The 20,673-nt window shown below is 40.5% G+C and overlaps 2 protein-coding genes across 12 annotated transcripts in view; one reads left to right on the forward strand and one right to left on the reverse strand.

The window, feature by feature from the left end:
* Xkrx (XK related, X-linked) overlaps positions 1 to 20,673 on the reverse strand; it is a 99,377-nt gene that overhangs the window by 31,486 nt on the left and 47,218 nt on the right. For 2 of the 9 annotated variants that reach the window (XM_063280189.1, XM_063280191.1), the window contains exons 2-3: positions 11,544 to 11,621; positions 10,516 to 10,727 (exon numbers count right to left, since the gene is read on the reverse strand). The exons of 4 other annotated variants lie outside the window; for them this stretch is intronic. The gene's annotated coding sequence lies outside the window, so the exon portion shown is untranslated. 3 more of the 9 variants (XM_063280188.1, XM_063280187.1, XM_063280194.1) reach the window with 2 other exon arrangements.
* Positions 7,714 to 20,673, forward strand: part of Arl13a (ADP ribosylation factor like GTPase 13A) — a 26,350-nt gene continuing 13,390 nt past the window's right edge. Inside the window, exons 1-4 of one of the 3 annotated variants that reach the window (XM_008773430.4) lie at positions 7,714 to 7,880; positions 10,124 to 10,204; positions 10,571 to 10,641; positions 20,067 to 20,316. In XM_008773430.4, the coding sequence (XP_008771652.1) occupies positions 10,146 to 10,204; positions 10,571 to 10,641; positions 20,067 to 20,316 (380 nt within the window). In that variant the 5' untranslated portion in view covers positions 7,714 to 7,880; positions 10,124 to 10,145. The remainder of the gene's footprint in view (positions 7,881 to 10,123; positions 10,205 to 10,570; positions 10,642 to 20,066; positions 20,317 to 20,673) is intronic. The other 2 variants (XM_039099979.2, NM_001024366.1) reach the window with 2 other exon arrangements.

The raw sequence follows: 20,673 nt of genomic DNA on the forward strand, positions 1-20,673 counted from the left end.
CAGACTTCTGTGAGTTTGAGGCCAGTCTGGTTTAGTCTGGTGACAAAGTGACTTCTAGGACAGCCAGGGAAACCCTGTCTCAAAAAAAAAAAAAATAGGAGTAACGAAAGAAAGAAAAGGAAAGCTATTGAGTAGTGTCTTAGTTACTTTTGTATTGCTATGATAAATACCATGACCTTAGAGAGTAAATGGTTTATATAATTTTATATTGCCATATCACCATCCATCATTGAAAGAAATCAGTGCAGGATCACAAGGCAAGAACCTGGAGGCAAAAGCTGAATCAGAAGCCACAAAGGAACTCTGCTTCCTGACTTGCTTCCCATGGTTTTCTCAGCTTGAATTCTTACACCATCCAGGATCACCTGCCCAGGGCTGGCAGTCCACAGTGGGATGGATCATTCCACAGAAATCATTAATCAAGAAAAGACTTACTTATGAAATTCCTATCTTATGGAAGCATTTTCTCAACTGAGAATCCTTCTTCCCAAATCACTCTATTACTCTAGCTTGTATCAAGTTGACATAGAACTAGCCAGCACAGTAGGATTACAGTGGAATTCCTCTCTCTCTGTCTCTCTCCGTTTCTCTCTCTGTCTGTCTCTGTCTGTCTCTGTCTGTCTGTCTGTCTGTCTGTCTGTCTCTCTCTCTCTCTCTCTGTGTGTGTGTGTGTGTGTGTGTGTGTGTGTGTGTGTGTGTGTGTGTGTGTGTGTCTCCCCCATAGTCTAGCTATGTATCCAAGGCTGGCCTCCTGAGTGCTACAATTATCAACATGAATCACCATATATGACTCCAAATTGGAATTCTTAAAATGGCTCAAGGGTCTAGTCCCAAGGTGAGATGGCAAATTACAAATTTGCTACACTTTAATAAGCCTTCAAAGGACATGACAAAATCTTTGCACTACTTGCCTATACGAATAAAAACAGTTAAGTAAATTGTGAGACTAGAATCCAACATAAATGTATATTCTTTCCAGAGAATAAAGTAGATTGACATCAGCTGACTCTGTTTCAAAGGTTTCCTAGACAGGCTAATAGTAGACATAATGAATGAACAGGAAAATGAATTATTAGCACATAACTGGATATGTGTTTATATGCTGTGATTTATTATATGAATTTGCATGAAAGTTGGAAAAATATATAAGGGCTTAGTGTGTTCAGATTTTTAATTATTTGGGAGAAGCAAAGAGCTGCTGGACAAGCCATGAGAAAAGACAAAAGGACAATGATAGTTTTGAAACCATATGTATTTTGAATCTACTATAATGCTTGAGTTTAAGGATATTTATTATCCTTATATTTGATAGCAATTTCTCATGAAGGTATAAGTAGAAAAATAATGTATCACTTTCCTTCTGTGAAAGGGGGAAAGTGAGAATTTCCTCCAATTGATTCTAGGAATGAGAAGAGTTTGGTTAACAGAGGAGATGATATCAAGGACATAAAGAGAGAAACATTTTACAGAATCCGAAAGAGGAGACCAGACAGCTGAAATGAATGCAGAAGGAGAAAGGGGATGAAGAGAAAAATGGAAATTGCTCTCACAGCTCCAACCCCAGCACATCTTTTTGAGGAGAGGAAACCAAAGCTTCATCTCAACGTAAGTCGGGCAGCCCTTGGAACAAACAGGTTGACAGTTCCAGCCATAACAAATGCCTAACGTTCTCACATGCTTCAAATGTGGTGGAGTGATGTGGTCTGACACTGACATCTGTGCCATGGCCCCGCAGTCCTCGAACAGAAATCCACTGCATTTCTTTTTTCGTTCTAGGGTCCTTAAGCTGGGAATGCCTATGAAGGGTTTTCTAAAGCCTGGGCAAACAAGAGAAGGCTCACCCTGTTTCCGGGTGGCATAATGCTATAGGCGGAGATCCAGGACTAAAAGGGAAGACAAAGCCCTAAGGGCATCGCTAGCCATCACTGTGTTTCTGACTGCCAATACAGTGCAAAGTGCCTACTATTCCGAATCTGGGAGCCAAATAAATCCTTCAGAAGTTGAATTTTCTCATTTATATTTTTTAATCACTCTTCCTACATTTTTGTGATTCACACAAATTTCTTTTTTTTCTAATTGGACTTTTAAAAAACACATTATTCTTGTGTTACTCTTTCTCACAATATTTTTCTTCCTTTTTTTCTCATTTATTCTTCTCTATTACAATACATCCTGACTGAAGCTTTCCCTACCTCTACTCCTCCAAATTCCCCCACCCCCAACATCCCCTCTCCCATAGATCCACTCCTCCTCCATTTCCCTTCAGACCAGGTCTCCCAGGAATATCAACTGAACATGACACAAGATACAGTAAGATAAGGCACAAACCCTCACATCAATGCTGGACAAGGCAACCCAAAGGAAAAGGGTCCCAAAAGCACGCAAAAGTGGAGACAACCCCACTCCCACTGTCAGGAGTCCCCCCAAAACAACAAGCCAACAACCATAACAAACAGAGGTTCTAGCACAGTCCCATGCAGGTTCCATGATTGCTGCTTCAGTGTCTGTGAGCTCCTATGAGCCCTGCTTAGTTGATTCTTCAGACCCTTAATTCTCCTGGCTCCTGGTATCCTCAACCTGGCTCCCACAATTCCTCCTCCCACCACTCTTGCAATTTCTTCTTCTTCTTCTTCTTCTTCTTCTTCTTCTTCTTCTTCTTCTTCTTCTTCTTCTTCTTCTTCTTCTTCTTCTTCTTCTTCTTCTTCTTCCTCTTCCTCTTCCTCTTCCTCTTCCTCTTCCTCTTCCTCTTCCTCTTCTTCTCTTCCTCTTCCTCCTCCTCCCCCTCTTCCTCCTCCTCCCCTTCTTCTAAATTAAATTCTTTTAAATTTTTTAAAGCATGGGAGGACACAAACATGCTCTCTGTCACCATGTGGGTTCTGGGACTTAAACTCAGGATCTTGTGCTTGGCAGAAGGCACCATTACATACTGAGCTATCTTGCAGGCCTCCTTACTCCTTGGCCATCTTTCTTTCTTTTTTTCTCTTCCGCTGTCTCTTCATTTCATATGTATTTTGAACTTTACAATTTATTCTATATTAACACCTTATATTTATTTGAGGAGACAAATATTAAGAATAAGGAACTAAAAAATATTAAACACTGAATAACAAACCAACAAATGAACTAGACAGTCCTCAAAAGTAGTACAAATGACATATATATATATATATGACAATTTTTTGAGACAGGGTCTCACTATACAATTCTTAGTCTGGCTGACTTAGAACTCACTATATAAACCTGGCTGGCTGGCCTCCAACTCATAGAGATTTGCCTTTCTCTGTCTTCCCAGTGCTGGGATTAAAGGTGTGAAACACAACACCCAGCCCTGGTGAACATTTTTTGATATCAAGGAAATGTGTGTTGTGATTGGGATAAACAGAATTTCATTTGCATGAGCTACCCTGATTGGTACAATAAAGGCCTTTATTTACATAAGGGATTGTGACTGCTGCAAGTATGAAACTTTCCCATGATTAGTTCAAACATCTTTGTAGGCTTAGCTTTTTTTTTTTTCAAAACCTACTTTAAGAAGTCTTCTTAAATGCATCAACCTCCTTTCTAATCCATCACATATCAGAGGTAGTGGAACAAAAAGGTTAGTAGGAAACAGGGGTTGTGGATCTATTTAGAAATAGTTCTTTGGGGCTGTTCAGCAGTCCAGTTCACTAGGCATTCACCACTTACAAATCAGCAGCAGCAGTTTGATCCAGAAGAAACCAAGAAGTTCCTTCTACCAAGCCTGAGTCTACAGAAGCTGCAAGAACCTGCTAGAACACCATGAGACTAGTCTTTGGCTATGAAGTCAGGACAAGGAAAGATCAGCAACTGCATGTTAGGTGAACCAATATGAATGTCCTCAACAGAAGCTAGTGAGGTATAGTAAGGTGAGCCAATGCCAGAGCCTCCCCCACTGTCTATGGGGTCATATTTATATTATTTCCAATCACATACCCTCTCACCTGTGTCTGCTTCAGCAAAACATTCTTTCACGTGTCTGCTTCAACACATCTTTATCTACAGCAGGGACTACTGTGATGGATATAAATGCAATCCTCCATGTACACAAAGGACTCTGTCATGATTGGACAATGAGATATTAATTTGGATGACTACTATGTTTGCTGCTAGTGTATTTTCCTCATTTGCACAAGGAACTATGCCATGATCTGGGCAAACAGAAGCCTTCATTTGCATCAGGAACTGCTTTGATTAGTGCAAATGATATCTCTCATTTGCTTGAGGGGCCATGCTATGATTGACTTCAGAACATGCCTTCATTTGAATGGGGGGCTGCTGTTATTGGATCAAGCATGGTCTGTCATATGCATGTGCTTAGTACAGAACCTTTGTTACAGCCACACACATTTCTGATCACACAAGCAAGCTGTTTGTCTCATTTTCTGACCTACTTGGGAGACACCCTCTTATGCTGTTTTGCAGCATTAATACCAAATGAAAGGCTTCTCACAAAAGGTCTTTTCTTACCTCCCTTTGACTTTTATCATTACTATACTGAGTTGAGTTGATAATATAAAGAAAGGGAGGCAGCAACAGTGTTGAAGACAACAAAAGCCACTACCATAGCAGCAGCAAACACAGGAGCAGTGGGGGAGATGAAGCACGCGGGAGCTGAAGAGCTGAAGAGAGTGGCTAGAGTATCAATAATGGGGAACAGGAGCAATAGAGAAAAGAAGCACTACAGAAAGATAGAAAACTTGAAGCTGCCAATGGCTTAGGGACTCCAGCACCTGAAGCCTGTATAAAAACTATTACATAAAAGTACCAGCCATTCCAGGGACTAAACCACTACCGAAAGACTACACATGGACTGACCCAGGGCTCCAACTGCTTATGTAACAGAGAATAGCCTTGAGGGGGCACCAGTGGAAGGGGATGCCCTTGGTCCTGCCAAGGCTGGACCCCCAATGCAGGGGAGGGCAATAAGAGGGATGTATAGGGGGAATACCCGTATGGGGTAGGAGGAGGGGAGGGAATGGGGGCTTATGGACAAAAAACTGGGAAGGGGAATAACCTTTGAAATGTAAGCAAAGAAATATATAATAAAAATTTTAAAAAATAAAAACATGGGAGTTTAAAATGTCAGGATATTAAAAATATTAAAAAGTGCCAGCTATTGCTACTGTCTGGCACCACTAACTGCTGCTAGAATAATAAGACTGCAATAGCTACTAGGACCACTGTATTGAAAGCCCAGAGCAATAACCCTCTATCAATTTTTGGTTGCTGTGATAAATACTATGACTAAAAGCAACTTAAAGAGGGGATAGAGTCCATAATGGCAGGGAATACACAGCATGACAACAGGAGCAATACACAAAGAGATCTCGTATTCATACACACACACACACACACACACACACACACACACACACACACACACACACAGCAGAGAGAGAACAGTAAGGTGAGGCTATAGGCCTTCAAAGTCTGTCCCCAGTAAATACTTCCCCCAGGAAAGCTCTGTCTCCTAAAGGTTCCATAACCTCCCCAAACCTTGTCACCAACTGTTCAAAATGTATGAGTCAATGGGGGACATTTCTTTAAACTGTTTTAAACCATTTTTTGAGAATTGAATACTATGCATTTTGATCATAAGATTCTTCTTGCAATAAACAAACCCACCTCTACCACTCCATGCTGGGATTTTGTCTGACTCGAGATTTCATAGGTGTGTACATAATGTCAAAATCACTGTAAGTTCATAATGCAGATGTCCTGTTCTGGTTGAGAAAGTTTGTTTCTTTGTAGTCATTCACTGCCTCTGGCTCTTACAATGTTTCCACCCCTTCTTCTATGAAGATCCCTGGGTCATGGAGGGAGAAGTATGTTATAGATGTCTTATTTAGAGCTGAACACTGCAGTCTCTTGTTCTCTCCAAGTTGACCAGTTTGTGGATCTCTGTGTTAACTACTGTCTACTGAGGAGAATCTTCTTTGATGAGGGCCATTAGGAGTTGTTTTAATACTATGCCCTTTTAACAGAATAATGGTAGTTGGCTCTCCCACTAGAGCCCATGGCCTATCTAGAACCAGGTGGTTGGCCCTGATAATGGTGCCAGGTATAGGTTCCATCTCCCGGAGTGATTTGATACTTCTATATCATTTGTACCATTATCAACCAGTAGACATATCTTGCTAGGATGTTTATCATTATTTATAAGGTTTGCAGCTATGTAAGACTGACGATTACTTTTCTCCTCCAGTGGGATGCATTGCACCTCCCAGCACTATGAAAGCAATCTAATAGGGATAAAGCTTCCAGATCAGCTTGATTTCTCTATATTTTATCACTCAAGTATGCGGCGTCTTCACACACACACACACACACACACACACACACACACACACACACACACACAATTTTAAATATGTTTTGCTTGTATATATGGGTCTCGTTGTCCGGGGAGGCCAGAAGGAGGAATTAGGTCACCTGCAACTGTAGATGGTTGGGAGCCAACAAGTGACTACCTGGAATTGAACCTGGGTCTGTCTATAAGAACAGCAAGCGATCTTAATCACCGACAATCATTGTAGTCCCAGCAATAGTCATACGATCACATTATGGAGTGTAATCAAGAGCAGCAGCTATAGCCTGTAATGTGTGGAGATCTATGGGAACCCACTGGCCAACAACTTAGAAGCAACCCATTCCTAGATCTGGAGTTATTTGCTAGCATGTGGTGTTTAGTGTGATATGAGGGAAATTTCTTTTTAAAACCATTATAGCTTCAAGCTTAAGTGACTATAACCATAAATATTTAGCTTTAAAACATCAAGCAATAATAAATATTTAGTTCTAAAACATCAAGCAATAATAAACATTTAGTTTTATAACATCAAGCGATAGACCTCTAATTCTCAGAGTGATAAATTACCATGACCAAAGCAACTTTCTGAGGAAAGGATTTGTTTGACTTACACATCCGCACCATTATTCATCATTGAAGGAAATCAGGACAGGAACTCAAACAGGACAGAAACTTCAAGGCAGGAGCTGATGCAGAGATCTTGGACGAGTGCTTCTTACTGGCTTTCTGCCCATGGCTTGCTGGCTACTTTTAAATAAAACCCAGGACCTAGCCTAGGGGTGGCACCACCCACAATGAGCTGGACCTTCCCCATCAATCACTAGTTAAGAAAGTGCCTGACAGTCAATTCTTATGGAGGCATTTTCTCAATTAAGATTCCCTCCTTTCAGATGACTCTAGTTTGTGTCAAGTTGACATCAAACTAGCCACCACACTAAGGAAAACTAAGTGTAGAAATCTATGGACAGATGAAATACAGAGAGGCCCAGAGCAGAGGCAGCTTCTTTAGAACCTTGAATCTCACCCAGTCTGTGGAATACACAACTTAATGCACAGACTCTGAAGCCAGACTGCCTAGGTTTAAATTTTGGCCTTAGCACTGACTAGAGAACCTTTGTCAATCTACCTAAGCTTTGTGAACCTCATCTTTTAACAATAAGAATGGCAGGCCTCTTTTTGTCAGGTTGCACTAAGGATTAAGTGAATTAACATAAATAAACTATTTAAACAAGCCCAGTAAATTCTACATGTACTTTTAAAAAGAAATAAACTCTACACTGAATAAAAGTTCACTTAGTAATTATCTATAATCACACAAGGAACAGGGATGTGTTTGGTTGCTAAGAACTAAGAAGTGGTTACCATAGATATGCTAGAACCTTGACAGCCATTGTTAGAACATTGCCTACCCTTTAAGTGGACATCTGGGCTGGTTTAATCGATCCAGAAGGCTAAAAAGCTCAACAAATCTTTCTGAAATTCAACACGGCAAACATTTTTTCAGCCAAAACACCAACTTGTCGTCAGTTAAATAGTTAACCACCTCCAGGTAAGCCAAATACATAAATATCTTCACTTTATAGGCACCTCAGCTACACATACAACTTTGGTGATTTTGCTCCACCATATCCAGTAGAGGCCCCGGACATAATAACATCAGTGATTTTCTGATTGATCAGGTCTCTCCTTCTCTCTCATAGCCTGTCAGATTCCTGACTCAATATTACAGACTCTGAAACCAGACTGAGTAAGTTTGAACTGTAGTTATCCCACCTACCTCCTGAACTCTTAAAGAAAGAACCTCTATGGTGCCAGTTTGGACAAACAGAGACTAAGATCATGATAGAAAGCTCTGCAAATGATTAAGATACACGAATAGAATCCAGATTTTTAAAAATCAAATTGAAGTAGAAGGGACACTAGTGGGTAGTGGGAAAGGTGAGGGGAAGAGATTGAGAGGATCCTGGTGGGTGAGTATAAACAAAGCCTGTTATAGACATATATTAAAGTATACTGATGAAACTCATCATTTTGTACAGTTAATATAACGTAACAAAATGTATTAAAAAAGAAATCGACATGAAGATATTACCAGCCTTGTCTCAAAGGAGATAGATAGCTACTGTGGAATGAAGACACCTTGGTTCTGCCCTTTTTTTCTCTTGGTTGTATTAGCCTCATGAGCAAGACTAGAATAAAGTAGCTTTTAATCATGGGCCATATATATATATACATATATATACATATATATACATATATATACATATATATACACATATATACACATATATACATATATATATATATGCATGCAATGGTCTGATGCAAGCCAGAGCCATTCTCCAGCAAACCTTTAAGAAAGCTAATTTCTCCAGTGACCTGTACTCAAAGACAAGCTATGGGGTGTCTCTGTTTGAAAATAACCATGCTCTACGACAGGGGATGACTGGATGACTGTGCAGAACAATGTTACATCATCCACTAGTAACTGACATGCAAACCGCTCAACAAACAGTGACACAAAGCCCATGTAGGTACAAAATGACATCTTTCTTTAACCCCGCTGGTTCTTCCTGCAACTCTGGGCTCCAACAAAATTAAGAAAAGTAAATTACAGAAAAGTAAATCATAATCAGAGAGTGAAGGCTTGCTAGAATAGCTGCAGACATCAAGATGGCAATGAACTTGGTTGCACAGGTGGAGGAACTAGAACTCTCGGCAATTGCTGGCGTCAGTGTAGCATGTCATGGCCACTTTGCAAAACAGTCCAGTAGTTCTTTGAATGCTTCAACACAGGGGCCATGTATGACACAGAAATTACTCCCAGTGGTATACCCACAAGAAATGAACACATACCCACCCACTTACCCGCACACATTTATAGCAGCATTACCTTGAAGACAGTAAGTAGAAACAACCCAAATGCCCATTATCTGATAAGTAAATGAATGAAATGCGATATACCTACTATTTTTTAGGTCCTAAGAAGGAATGAAACCAGGGGTGCTGGCACATGCCTTTACTCCCAACATTCAGAATACCTTGTATATTCAAGGATATCCTGGTCTATGTAGTAAGTTCCAAGCCAGCCAGAGCTATGAAGTAAGAGTCTATCTCAGAAAATAAAAAGGATTCATACATGCTACACCATGGAATCCTGAAGCAGCTGCCTGTCTTTTACTTAGGCCATCATTTTCAAGTCAAACTGCACATTAAACTTACTTGAGAAACATATGTAACTCCCTTAGAGTCTTTGACAGTGATACACCTAGATTGGAGCTTAATACCGGTTGGTCTTCTCTAGGTGATGTCTGAGGTCCCTTCCAGCTTTTAGGAACTGGATGAAATCTATGAAAAATGGGTCAATATCACCCGTATCTTTGAAGCTGAGGCAGTAACAGAACCAAGCCCAATAGAGAAGTGTTACTTAGCGGTTCTGCAGTGGTTCTTTAAACTAAGCTGGTTCTTCTCCAATACATCATTCCACCTCTCCTTAAGACCAAATGAAAATATTCCTAGTAGTAACAAACTAGAGCTAAAGGGATAGGGTTCATGTGATTGTGTCTGTGTGGTAGGCTGCTTTAGGAACAAGTCACCCTATTTTGTGGAAAGCTACATTATTAGCACCGACTCGTCACTGGAGCTCCCCTATAGCATTTGCATCAGTAGGCTGGGTTGAATGATGCAACGGAATTCTGACAGTCAAGGCCTGTCTGTTTATCAGCATCTGTAGAATAAGAAACTGACTCAATTCCCAATCGATGTGATTTGTCATTGATTTCTGTCCTGTAGTAGTTAAGAACCAAGTTGCATCATGTTCCGACTTTTGACTGCCTGCTGGTCTCGTCAGAAGGCCACAGAAGGAAAACAAAGGTAACTTTACAACCACTTTTCTACACCCAATCTGGAATTACTTCCCACATATCTGCCTTGAGTTTCAATGAGGGACAAATGACCATGAGGCATTTGGGAAGTAATTAAACAGCAAATGCAAGATTGGGAACAGAGCTGAGAGAGCATGAGCATTCTGTATATTGAATGTATCAGGGAGGGAAAGCATCCTTGCGGGATTTGGGAGGGGTTGCCACGCCACTACCACCACCGTGATGGGGCTTTTAAAGATACATAAATTGAGACTACTGTAAGCAAAGCTTCAAACACAGAGAAAGAATAGAATCCTTTACCTTAAAAACTAAGTGGGGTTGTGGCTTTGACACATTTTTCCTTTTCCTCTTCCAGGAATGTGACTATCATTGTCATTGGCTTGGACAACTCTGGCAAAAGTCATCTTGTAGCGGCCTTTCAAAGATGTGAGAACAAAGAACAATAGTTTCTGGTGTGGGTCTGCCAGTGCTCGTTCCGTCTTAGCCATACTTCCTGGCCCTCAGTTTCTCTCCTATAAAGATAAATTCCCCAGTCTCATTAGGCGTTGACAAGCTGTTTATATAGTCTGTGTCACTTGTTCCTTTTGTAAGAAGTTCCAATTGAGAGTCCTCACATGATGTCAATTATGAATGAGCTACAATGTGTAAAACATTGGAGTCAATTTTGAGGGATCACATGTTTGGAATGCTGTCTAGTTTCAGAGCTCAATTCATGTGTAATTTGGCCTAGATACGAGACAAGTGCAGAGTAATAAAGAAGTGTAATAACACAAAACTCTGTGACAGCTGATATTGGAAGTTAGAGCTTGAGAAATGTCAGTTCAAGTATAGTACCACATCTCTAGCTTAATGTGCCTCAGTGAGTTGAGCATGATTCACCTGGGCTCCTAAACACTAAAGGACAAAAATCAATGACAGATCACATCAGTTGGGAATTAAGTCCCTCGACATTTCTAGAAGCAGTCACGTAGCATTGTAGCAATCTGCTATACTAGTTGGAAAACCCCCAACTACCTTTGAATCAATCAGAGATCAGCACAGAGTCTGGTCCATCATCCATGTTTATTGAATCAATACAGTAGTGTGGTGACATGGCTGAGATTTATATAACCTGCCAACCCTCAGCAAAGTAGAGGAAATGGTTGCCCTGACACCTGTCCATAGTCTCCTACCTGAAGTTTTGTCAGTTTCCTTGGACAACAGTGGTCTTTTGGCTGGTCTGGCTTTTTCCTCTAATTATAAGAGAGATGTAAAAGTCTAATCCTGACACGCCCCTGTTTGGTATTGCTCCACGTCTCCCCATTGTTTTTGAAGCAAACTTTACCCACCTTAGTAGCATAAAAGGTCCAGTGTGGGCTTCTGACTTCTCCCCCAGCTTCATTTCCCAAGTCTTCACACATAATACTCTAGTACAAGAAAGCAAATGCTTTGCCATTTCTCTGCCATATTTTACAGTGCTGCATTTCCTGCATTTTAACCCCTCTGTCATCTACTTAAGCAATACCCTTCAGAGCCTGGCCACAAGACAGCCCTCCTTTACTCCTTGAGCTGCATCCCTTGTTCACACCCTCTAGCGTACACTTATCCCAAGATCCTTGCAAAACTCCAACTCCACCACTAACCTTGGAACCCCATGAGAAGAAGAAATAGCTTGTTTCCTGTCTGAGTCTGTGCTGTCAATCACATAATCAGTCTGGAAATTTAAGTTCTCCACCACTCTCCTGAGCTTGTATGCTGCCTTTTCAGAACATCTCCCCCAGGTCCCAAGAGCACCTCCAAGTGCGTTTTAGTCAACACCCCAGCCTAGTATGCTCCCTTAGATGCAACACACTTGACTCCTTGTGTCTCTGAACTCTGGTGGGCAGAAGTGATCAGAAGTAAACGGTTACAGGGAAGTCGCAGAACCAGGCAGGACAAGTTACAAGATTACCGAAAAGAATGGAAACAGTTTACTAGAGCTCTACCTGCCTCAGCCCTGGATTCCCATTCAGTCTGGGTGGGGCCTGGGAACCCACAATGTGAGAACTCCCCAGGCATTTTTGATGGCCTGCCAGCTGTGGGAAGCTCTCATGTGAAATTAACCACAAGCTACTTGTTTGAGACTGGTGTCTGCTTTCCATTCTGACTCCTACAGCATAGTGGATGTAGCTTGTTTTGCATAACTTGCCTGTGCTCAGTGAATAACTTGAGGCTGCCTCATAAATGCATTGGGTTATGGTAGTGACTTTATTCACAGTGACATTCTAATGGGCACTAATGTCACATTCTGAAGGATGTCTAGGGCTACCTCTGTTCATGCAGGCTCACTTAGAGTCAATCTAGTAGGTTCCTCTATGCTCAAAATGGAATAGCTCACTTTTCTTGTCCCTGCACTGTTTGTTTTAAGATGAATGCCACAAACGTAATTGTCTAGGAAAGAAATTGCAGGCTACAAATAGTAACTTGTACAGCTATTTAAAGATACCAGCTACAAAAATAGTTTCATTATCGATGATACCATCTACTGTTTCGCATGGCATGATCATATGGGGCAAGAAACCCAAACATGAGCAAAGACATGTGCCCTAAATAAGAACATCGTATTCTGTGAGTCTCAAATCTCACTGTACATTCTATCCACCTGGATACTTAAAAAAAATATTTATTTTATATGTATGTGTGGTTTGCCTGAATGTATCGAAGTGAACCGTGTGCATGTCATGCAGTGCCAGAAGGGGGGAATAGATCCTCCTGGAAGTGAAATTACAGACAGGTTTGGGCTGCCATCAGGCTGCAGGAACCCAAGTCCACCTAGAAGACCAGCAAGTGCTCTTAACTGCTGCACCCTTTCTCGAGGCTCAGCCTGAGTGCTTTCAAAACAATTCCGGAGGAGAACAATGAGGCAGTGATCAAAGTCACCTAGGAAGCTTTCCGACCTCTTTTTTTTTCTTTTTAATGGTTACTGGGATTTTTTTTTCTCCATCTTTATTAACTTGAGTATTTCTTATTTACATTTCGATTGTTATTCCCTTTCCCGGTTTCCCGGCAAACATCCCCCTAATCCCTCCCCCTCCCCTTCCTTATGGGTGTTCCCCTCCCCACCCTCCCCCCATTGCCGCCCTCCCCCCAACAGTCTAGTTCACTGGGGGTTCAGTCTTAGCAGGACCCAGGGCTTCCCCTTCCACTGGTGCTCTTACTAGGATATTCATTGCTACCTATGAGGTCAGAGTCCAGGGTCAGTCCATGTATAGTCTTTAGGTAGTGGCTTAGCCTTCGGACCTCTTAACCCAGCATCAGGAAGCTCAGATATTTGAGTTATGTGCTCCTCATCCCCATCAGAGGATGCTGAGAGACAACCATAACTAAGTTTCATAGTTCTCAGGAGTAGTGATTCCCCAGCTTTAAAGTGCAGAAGAATCACATCAGGACCATGCTAACCATAGCCAGTGTGTCACAAACGGTCCAGATGCCTCTATTCCAGGGTTGGAGATCCTGAGATCCTGAGTCCAGGGTAAGAGTTCATAAGCATATCCATGAAATTCTGAAGCACACTACCCCAAACTACTGGGTGTTCATAAAACACCCAGTCAGGGATATGGACATGAATGAAAGTTGGAATTTTCTCTCATGGTGTTTATAACTGAAGAGAAAATAAAATTAATCCAAATTGACAAGGAATTACTTCTTGTGGCATCTAGTATCATCAGCAACAGACTGAATTATTGAAGAAATTAGCTTTAAGTAAGGCAAACAAACAAACAAACAAACAAACCCCACGAGAATAGCTTTATATTCTGACAGGAAAAAAAATAACAAAACTTTTCAAGATGCAAAAAAACTCAAAGATTTTTAAAGTATCTTTTGGAGTTTTAACCTAATCACTTCTTTTTTACTTTAATTGTTAATTTTTTAAGGTAGTAAGTACATCATTTTCCAACCTCCAAACCCTCTTTACTCTCTTATAAATTCATAGTATCTCTCTCTCTCTCTATATATATATATGTATATGTATGTATATATAAATATATACATATATATATTTAAAAAGACACAATTTTTAGGGTCCTACATGAAGACCAAGCTGCACATTTGCTACAAATGTGTAGGTGGCCTAGGTAGCTATAATTAAAAAGATCATTGATTAATACAAAAACTGAAGAATCTTAATCTTATGAAACCACATTAAAGTGGCCATATTATACTCACATACAGATATAGGTGTCTATTTATAACTGTATATAAAGAAGCTTTTCCAAAAGTCTGAATCTGAAAGCATATTAGTAATTTAGCCTAATGGTGTTTCTTTCTTTCTCTCTCTCTCTCTCTCTCTTTTAAAATTCACTTTACATCCTGATCACAGCCTGTCCTCCCTGCTTTCCTCCCAGTCCTGCTCTTACAAATTTCCCTTCCCATTACTCTTTCCCCCTTTTCCTCAGAGAAGGGGAAGCTCTCCCCACCATGGGCACTAGTCCACCCTGGACATCCATTTATAGTAGGTCTAAACACATCCTCTCCCACTGAGGCCCAACCAGGAAGTCCAGTTAGGGGAAGTGGATCCAATGACAGGCAACAGAGTCAGAGACAGCCCCTGCTTTAATTTTTAGGGTCCCACATGAAGACAAAGCTGCACATTTGCTACAAATGTGTAGGTGGCCTAGGTCAAGCCCCTGCATGATCTTTGGTTGGTGGCTCAGTCTCTGTGGATCTCCATGGTCCCAGGTTAGTTGTCTTTGTTGTTCTTCTTGTGGAGTCTCTATCCCCTCCTGCTCCCTCAATCCTATCCCCCACTCTTCCAAAGGCTCTCCAAATATGCCTATTTCCATCTGCTGCCAAATAAAGTCTCTCAGGGGACAGTTATGCTAGGTTCCTGTCTGCAAGCATAGCATAGCAGAGCATCATTACCAGTGTGAGGAGTTGACTCTCTTTTATGGGATGGGTCTCTAGTTGGGGCAGTCATTGGTCAGCCATTCCCTCAGTCTCTGCGCCATCTTTATCCCTGTAAATTTTCTAGGCAGGACAAATTTTGAGTTGAAGGTTTTGTGGCTGGGTTGAAGTCCCCCTCCCTCCACTGGAAAACCCATCTGACTAAAGGAGGTGGCCACTTCAGTCTCCATATCCTCCTCCCGTAGACTCCCTGGAACATCACCCATTCCAGGTCTCCAGCTAATCCCAGAGATAACCCCCACCAATTGCCCCTCTCCCAGCCCTCCCCCACAACCCCTCTTCCCACACCTAATCCCTATCCCCATACCCCTCCTCGCCCCCCTCTACCCACTTCTCTTCCTTCACCCAGCTCTGATGACTATTTTATTTCCCCTTCAGAGTGAGGTTCATACATCATCCATTAGGGATGATCATCCCTGTTTATTACTTAGTTTCTTTGGGTCTGTGAATTGTAGTACGGTTATCTTGTACTTTATGGCTAATGTCCACTTATAAGTGAGTACATACCATCTATGTCTTTCTGGGGGTTACCTCACTCCGAATATTTTCTAGTTCCCTCCATTTGCCTGAAACTTTTATTATGTTTTTGTTTTTAATAGCTGAACAGTGTCCCATCATGTAGATGTACCACATTTTCTTTATCCATTCTCTATCCCTTCTTCAGCTGAGGAACATCAATGTTCTGGCTATTATAAATAAAGTTGCTATGAACGTAGTTGAGCAAGTGGTATAGTGGGACATCTTTTAGATATGTGCCCTGGGTCTTGGGGTGGAACTACTACCAATTTTCTGAGAAACTGCCACATTGATTTTCAAAGTGGTTGTACCAGTTTGCACTCCCACCAGCAATGGAGGAGTGTTCCTCTTTCTCCACGTCCTTGCCAGCGTGTGCCATTCTGACTGGTATAGGATGGAATCTCAGTCATTCTGATTTTCACTTCCCTGATGACTAAGGACTTTGAACATTTCTTTATGTGCTTCTCAGGCATTCAAGATTCCTCTGCTGAGAATTCTGTTTAGCTCTCTACCCTATTTTTAATTGGGTTACTAGGTTTGTTGATATGTAATTTCTTGAGTTCTTTATTAGTCCTCTGTTCAGGTGTAGGGTTGGTGAAAATCTTTTCCTATTCTGTAGGCTGTTGTTTTGTCCTATTAGTAGTGTCCTGAGCCTTGAAAAAGCTTTTGTTTCATGAGATCCCATTTATTAGCTGTTGGTCTTAGTGCCTGAGCTATTGTTGTTCTGTTTGGAAATTTGTCTCCTGTGCCAATGAGTTCAAGGTAGTTCTGCATTTTCTCTTCTTTTAGATTTAGTGTGTCCAGTTTTATGTTGAGGTCTTTGACCCACTTGGACTTAAATGTTGTACAGAGTGATAGATATGGGTATATTTGTGTTCTTCTACATGCGGACATCCAGTTAGACCAGCACCAGTTGTTTAAGATGCTTTCATTTTCCATTGTATGGTTCACGGGTGTGTAAGTTTATTTCTGGTTCTTCAATTCTATTCCATTTATCAATCTGTCTATTTTATGCCAATAACATGCAGTTTTTATTATTATTGCCCAAATACAGCTTAAAATTAGGGATGGTTTGATACTCCCAGAAGTTCTTTTATTGTACAGGATTGTTTCACCTCTCCTGGTTTTGTTTGTTTGTTGTTTATTTTTTAGTATGAAGCTGATAATTTCTCTCTCAAGGTCTGTAAGAGTTGTGTTGGACTTCTGATTGGAATTGCATAGAATCTGTATATTGCTTTTGGTAAGATGGCCATTTTCACTATGTTAATCCTACCGATGCATGAGCAAGGGAGTTCTTTCCAACTTCAGAGATCTTCCTCAGTTTCTTTCTCAAGGGACTTGAGGTCCTTGTCCTACAGATCTTTCATTTTTTGGTTAACATTACACCAAGATATTTTATATCATTTTTTGCTATTGCAAAGGATGTTGTTTCCTTAACTGATTCTTTATGTTGTTCTTTTTGTTTCTAATTTATTGATTTCAGTCCTGAGTTTGATTATGTCCTGCCATCAACTCCTCTTGAGTATGTTTGCTTTTTTTCTAGAGCTTTCAGGTGTACACTTAAATTGCTAGTATGAAAACTAATTTTTTTTATGAAGATGCTTAGTGCTATGAACTTTCCTCTTAGCACTGCTTTTGTCTATCATAAGTTTGGGTATGTTGTTTGTTTGGGTAAGTTTGTTTTCATTGAACTCTAGAAAGTCTTTTTTTAGAAAATCTTAATTTTCTTATTTCTTCCCTGACCCAGTAATCACTGAGTAGAGAGTTGTTCAGTTTCCATGAGTTCATAGCTTTTTCTCTCGTTTCTGCTGTTGTTAATGTCCAGCCTTAATCCATGGTGGCCTCATAAAATACAATTTTTTTTTGTATCTGTTGAGGCTTGCTTTGTGACTGACTATATGATCAATTTGGGAGAAAGTTCTGTGAGGTGCTGAGAAGAACATATATTCATTTGTGTTTGGGTGAAAGACTGTAGAAAAATGTTAGGTCCATTTGATTCATAACCTCTGTTAGTTTCATAATTTTTCCATTTAGTTTCTGTCTCAATGACCTGTCCATTGGTAAGAGAGGTGTGGGAATTGATGTGTGGTTTAAGCTTCGGTAATGTTTCTTTTATGAATGTGTGTGCCCTTGCATTTGAGGCATGTATGTTCAGAACTGAGATGTCATCTTGGTAGATTTTTTTCCTTTGATGAATATGAAGTGTTCCTTCCCATCTCTTTTAATTAATCTTGGTTGAAAATCAATTGTATTAAGTTTTAGAATGGCTACTCCATTGTTTCTTGGGTCCATTTGCTTGGAAAACTTTTTCCAGCCCTTTACCCTGAGGTTTATCTTTGTTACTGAGGTATGTTTCTCATATGCAGCAGAATAATGGATCCTGTTTTCCCATCCAATTTGTTAGCCTGTGTTTTTTAATTGGGGAATTGAGTCCATTGATGTTGAAAATATCTATGACCAATGATAGTCAATTCCTGTTATTTTTATGGTGGTGGTAGTGTGCGTGTGTGTGTTCGTGTTTGTATGTGCTTCCCTCGGTTTTTGTTTTTGTTTTTGTTTTGCTGGTGTGGAATTATTTCCTGAGTTTTCTTGTATGCAGTTAACATCCTTGGGTTAGAGTTTTCCTCCAAGTATTTTCTGTAGGGCTGGATTTATGAATGGATATTGTTTAAATTTGTTTCCCCACCACCACCTTGGAATATCTTATTTTCTCCATCTATGGTGATTGAGAGTTTTGCTGGGTATAGGAGTATAGGTTGGTGTCTTTGGTTTCTTAGAGGCTGTAAGACATCTGTCCGAGCCCTTCTAGCTTTAGAATCTCTGTTGAGAAGTCAGGCATAATTCTGATAGAACTTTGTGTGCTACCTGGCCTTTTTCCCTTACCATTTTATTATTTTTTGTTCTGTACATTTAGTATTTTGATTATTATGTGATGGGCAAATTTTCTTTTCTGGTCCAATCTAATTGGTGTTTTATAAGCTTCTTGTATGTTTATAGGCATCTTTTTCTTTAGGTTGGGGAAATTTTCTTCTATGATTTTGTTGAAAACATTTTTCTGGGCCTTGGAGCTGAAACTCTTCACCTTCTTCTACTCGAGTCTATTATTCTTAGGTTAGGTCTTTTAAATTTTTTTTCTTTTTTTCTTTTTTTTTTTTTCCGGAGCTGGGGACCGAACCCAGGGCCTTGCGCTTGCTAGGCAAGCGCTCTACCACTGAGCTAAATCCCCAACCCCTTAGGTTAGGTCTTTTGACGGTATCCCAGATTTCCTGGACATTTTGTGTCAGAAGTTTTTTAGATTTAACATTTTCTTTGACTGTTGTATCAATTTATTCTACTGTATCTTGTACGTCTGAGATTCTCTCTTCCACCTCTTCTATTCTGTTGGTTTTGCTTGTGTCTGTTCTATTTCCAGGATTCCCTCAGTTTGTGTTTTCTTTATTGCCTCTATTTCCATTTTCAGGTTTTGATCAGTTTTATTTCCTTCACCTGTTTAATTGTATTGTACTGCATTTCTTTTAGGGATTAATTGGCTTCTTCTTTCAAGGCCTCTACCTGTTTGCTTGTATTTTCCTGTATTTCTTTGAGGGATTTACTCATTTCTTCTTTAAAGGCATCTATCATCTTTATAAGGTTGGATTTAAGGACTTTTTAGGCTTCGGTTGTGTTAGGATATCCAGGGGCTTGCTGTAATAGAGTATCTTTGTTCAATTTATGACTTTAATGTGTGTTATATAGTAATGGTAAACACAGGGGTGGATAACACTTTATACAGACTTTATAAGGATGGTGTGAGGGATGTTTTTCTACAATAAACAAGATCTAAATTGGTATTTTGTGGGTGGGGGGAGGTATGGACCAAGCCCAGAAGGGTAGAGAGAATGGCAATTTGTGAATAGCTCAGGAAAAGGTAGTCTATAACATGCATGTAGGCTGGGGTATCTTGGATAGAAACCAGGTCCACTGTGGTTACCATTCAGTTTACTCACTGAAGGCATAAAGCCAGGAAGGGTAGCATAGGAAAACTAGTGATTTAGAAAGAAGCATTGTGTTAGGCATGGTGGTCCATGCCTTTAATTCCATCATTCAGGAAGAAGAGGCAGTAGGATCTCTCTGAGTTCTAGGACAGCCTGGTCTACAGAGTGAAATCCAGGACAGTTAGAACTATACAGCCAGTGAAACCTTGTCTAACACACACATACACACACACACACACACACACACACACACACACACACACACACACACACATGCAAACGCACCAAAGAACCAGAAAGATGTATCCATGATTATGAGCAGGCAGGCAGGCTGCTTTAGTAGGATTTCTGAGAGCAGGTTCTGCAAAAGGATGAACAAATTTTTCTAACTAAATTTTTGCCACACTGTGGTCATTTCTTCTCTCCTTCCATTTGTAGTAATTCCTAGCAAGATGCACAGTGAAATGAGACCAACACAAACAACACTTCTACTAGATGATTATCAAGTATCTGTCTATGACCTAACTGGAGACCTAAAGGGCCGTGAAAAATGGCCAAACTACTATGCTGAGGCACATGGGCTTGTTTTCGTCGTGGATTCTAGTGACATAGCACGTATACAGGAAGTGAAGATCATCTTAACTCGCCTAATGTTTGACAAAAGGGTATCAGGGAAACCCATCTTAATGTAAGTTTCTGCCTTTGGGGCCTGCTTTCCCTTAACAAATTTGTGTCATGGAAAAGGTATAGAAATGAAGGGCATCTTTTGTCAGAAGGTTCTAGATCTCTTTAGGCTCGATGAGATGAAAAGATTCAGTTCACTGGTGACTGTTTGCAAGAGCCACATTTTACCACGCACAGCCATGTGGGACATGATACCTAATTGTATAAACGAATTCTGAACCTTCAGCAAAGAGAACTAGTATCTAGATCTCTTATCCCCAACCCTGGACTCTTCCTGAAGACTTTAACTGAACTTGCTCGGGTTTGAGTCTCTGACCCTGAAACTTGATGGCTGAGAGTAAACCCTCTTTTGTACAATCAG

This window comes from Rattus norvegicus, chromosome X (genome assembly GCF_036323735.1).
Source record: "Rattus norvegicus strain BN/NHsdMcwi chromosome X, GRCr8, whole genome shotgun sequence".
Lineage (NCBI taxonomy): Eukaryota > Metazoa > Chordata > Mammalia > Rodentia > Muridae > Rattus > Rattus norvegicus.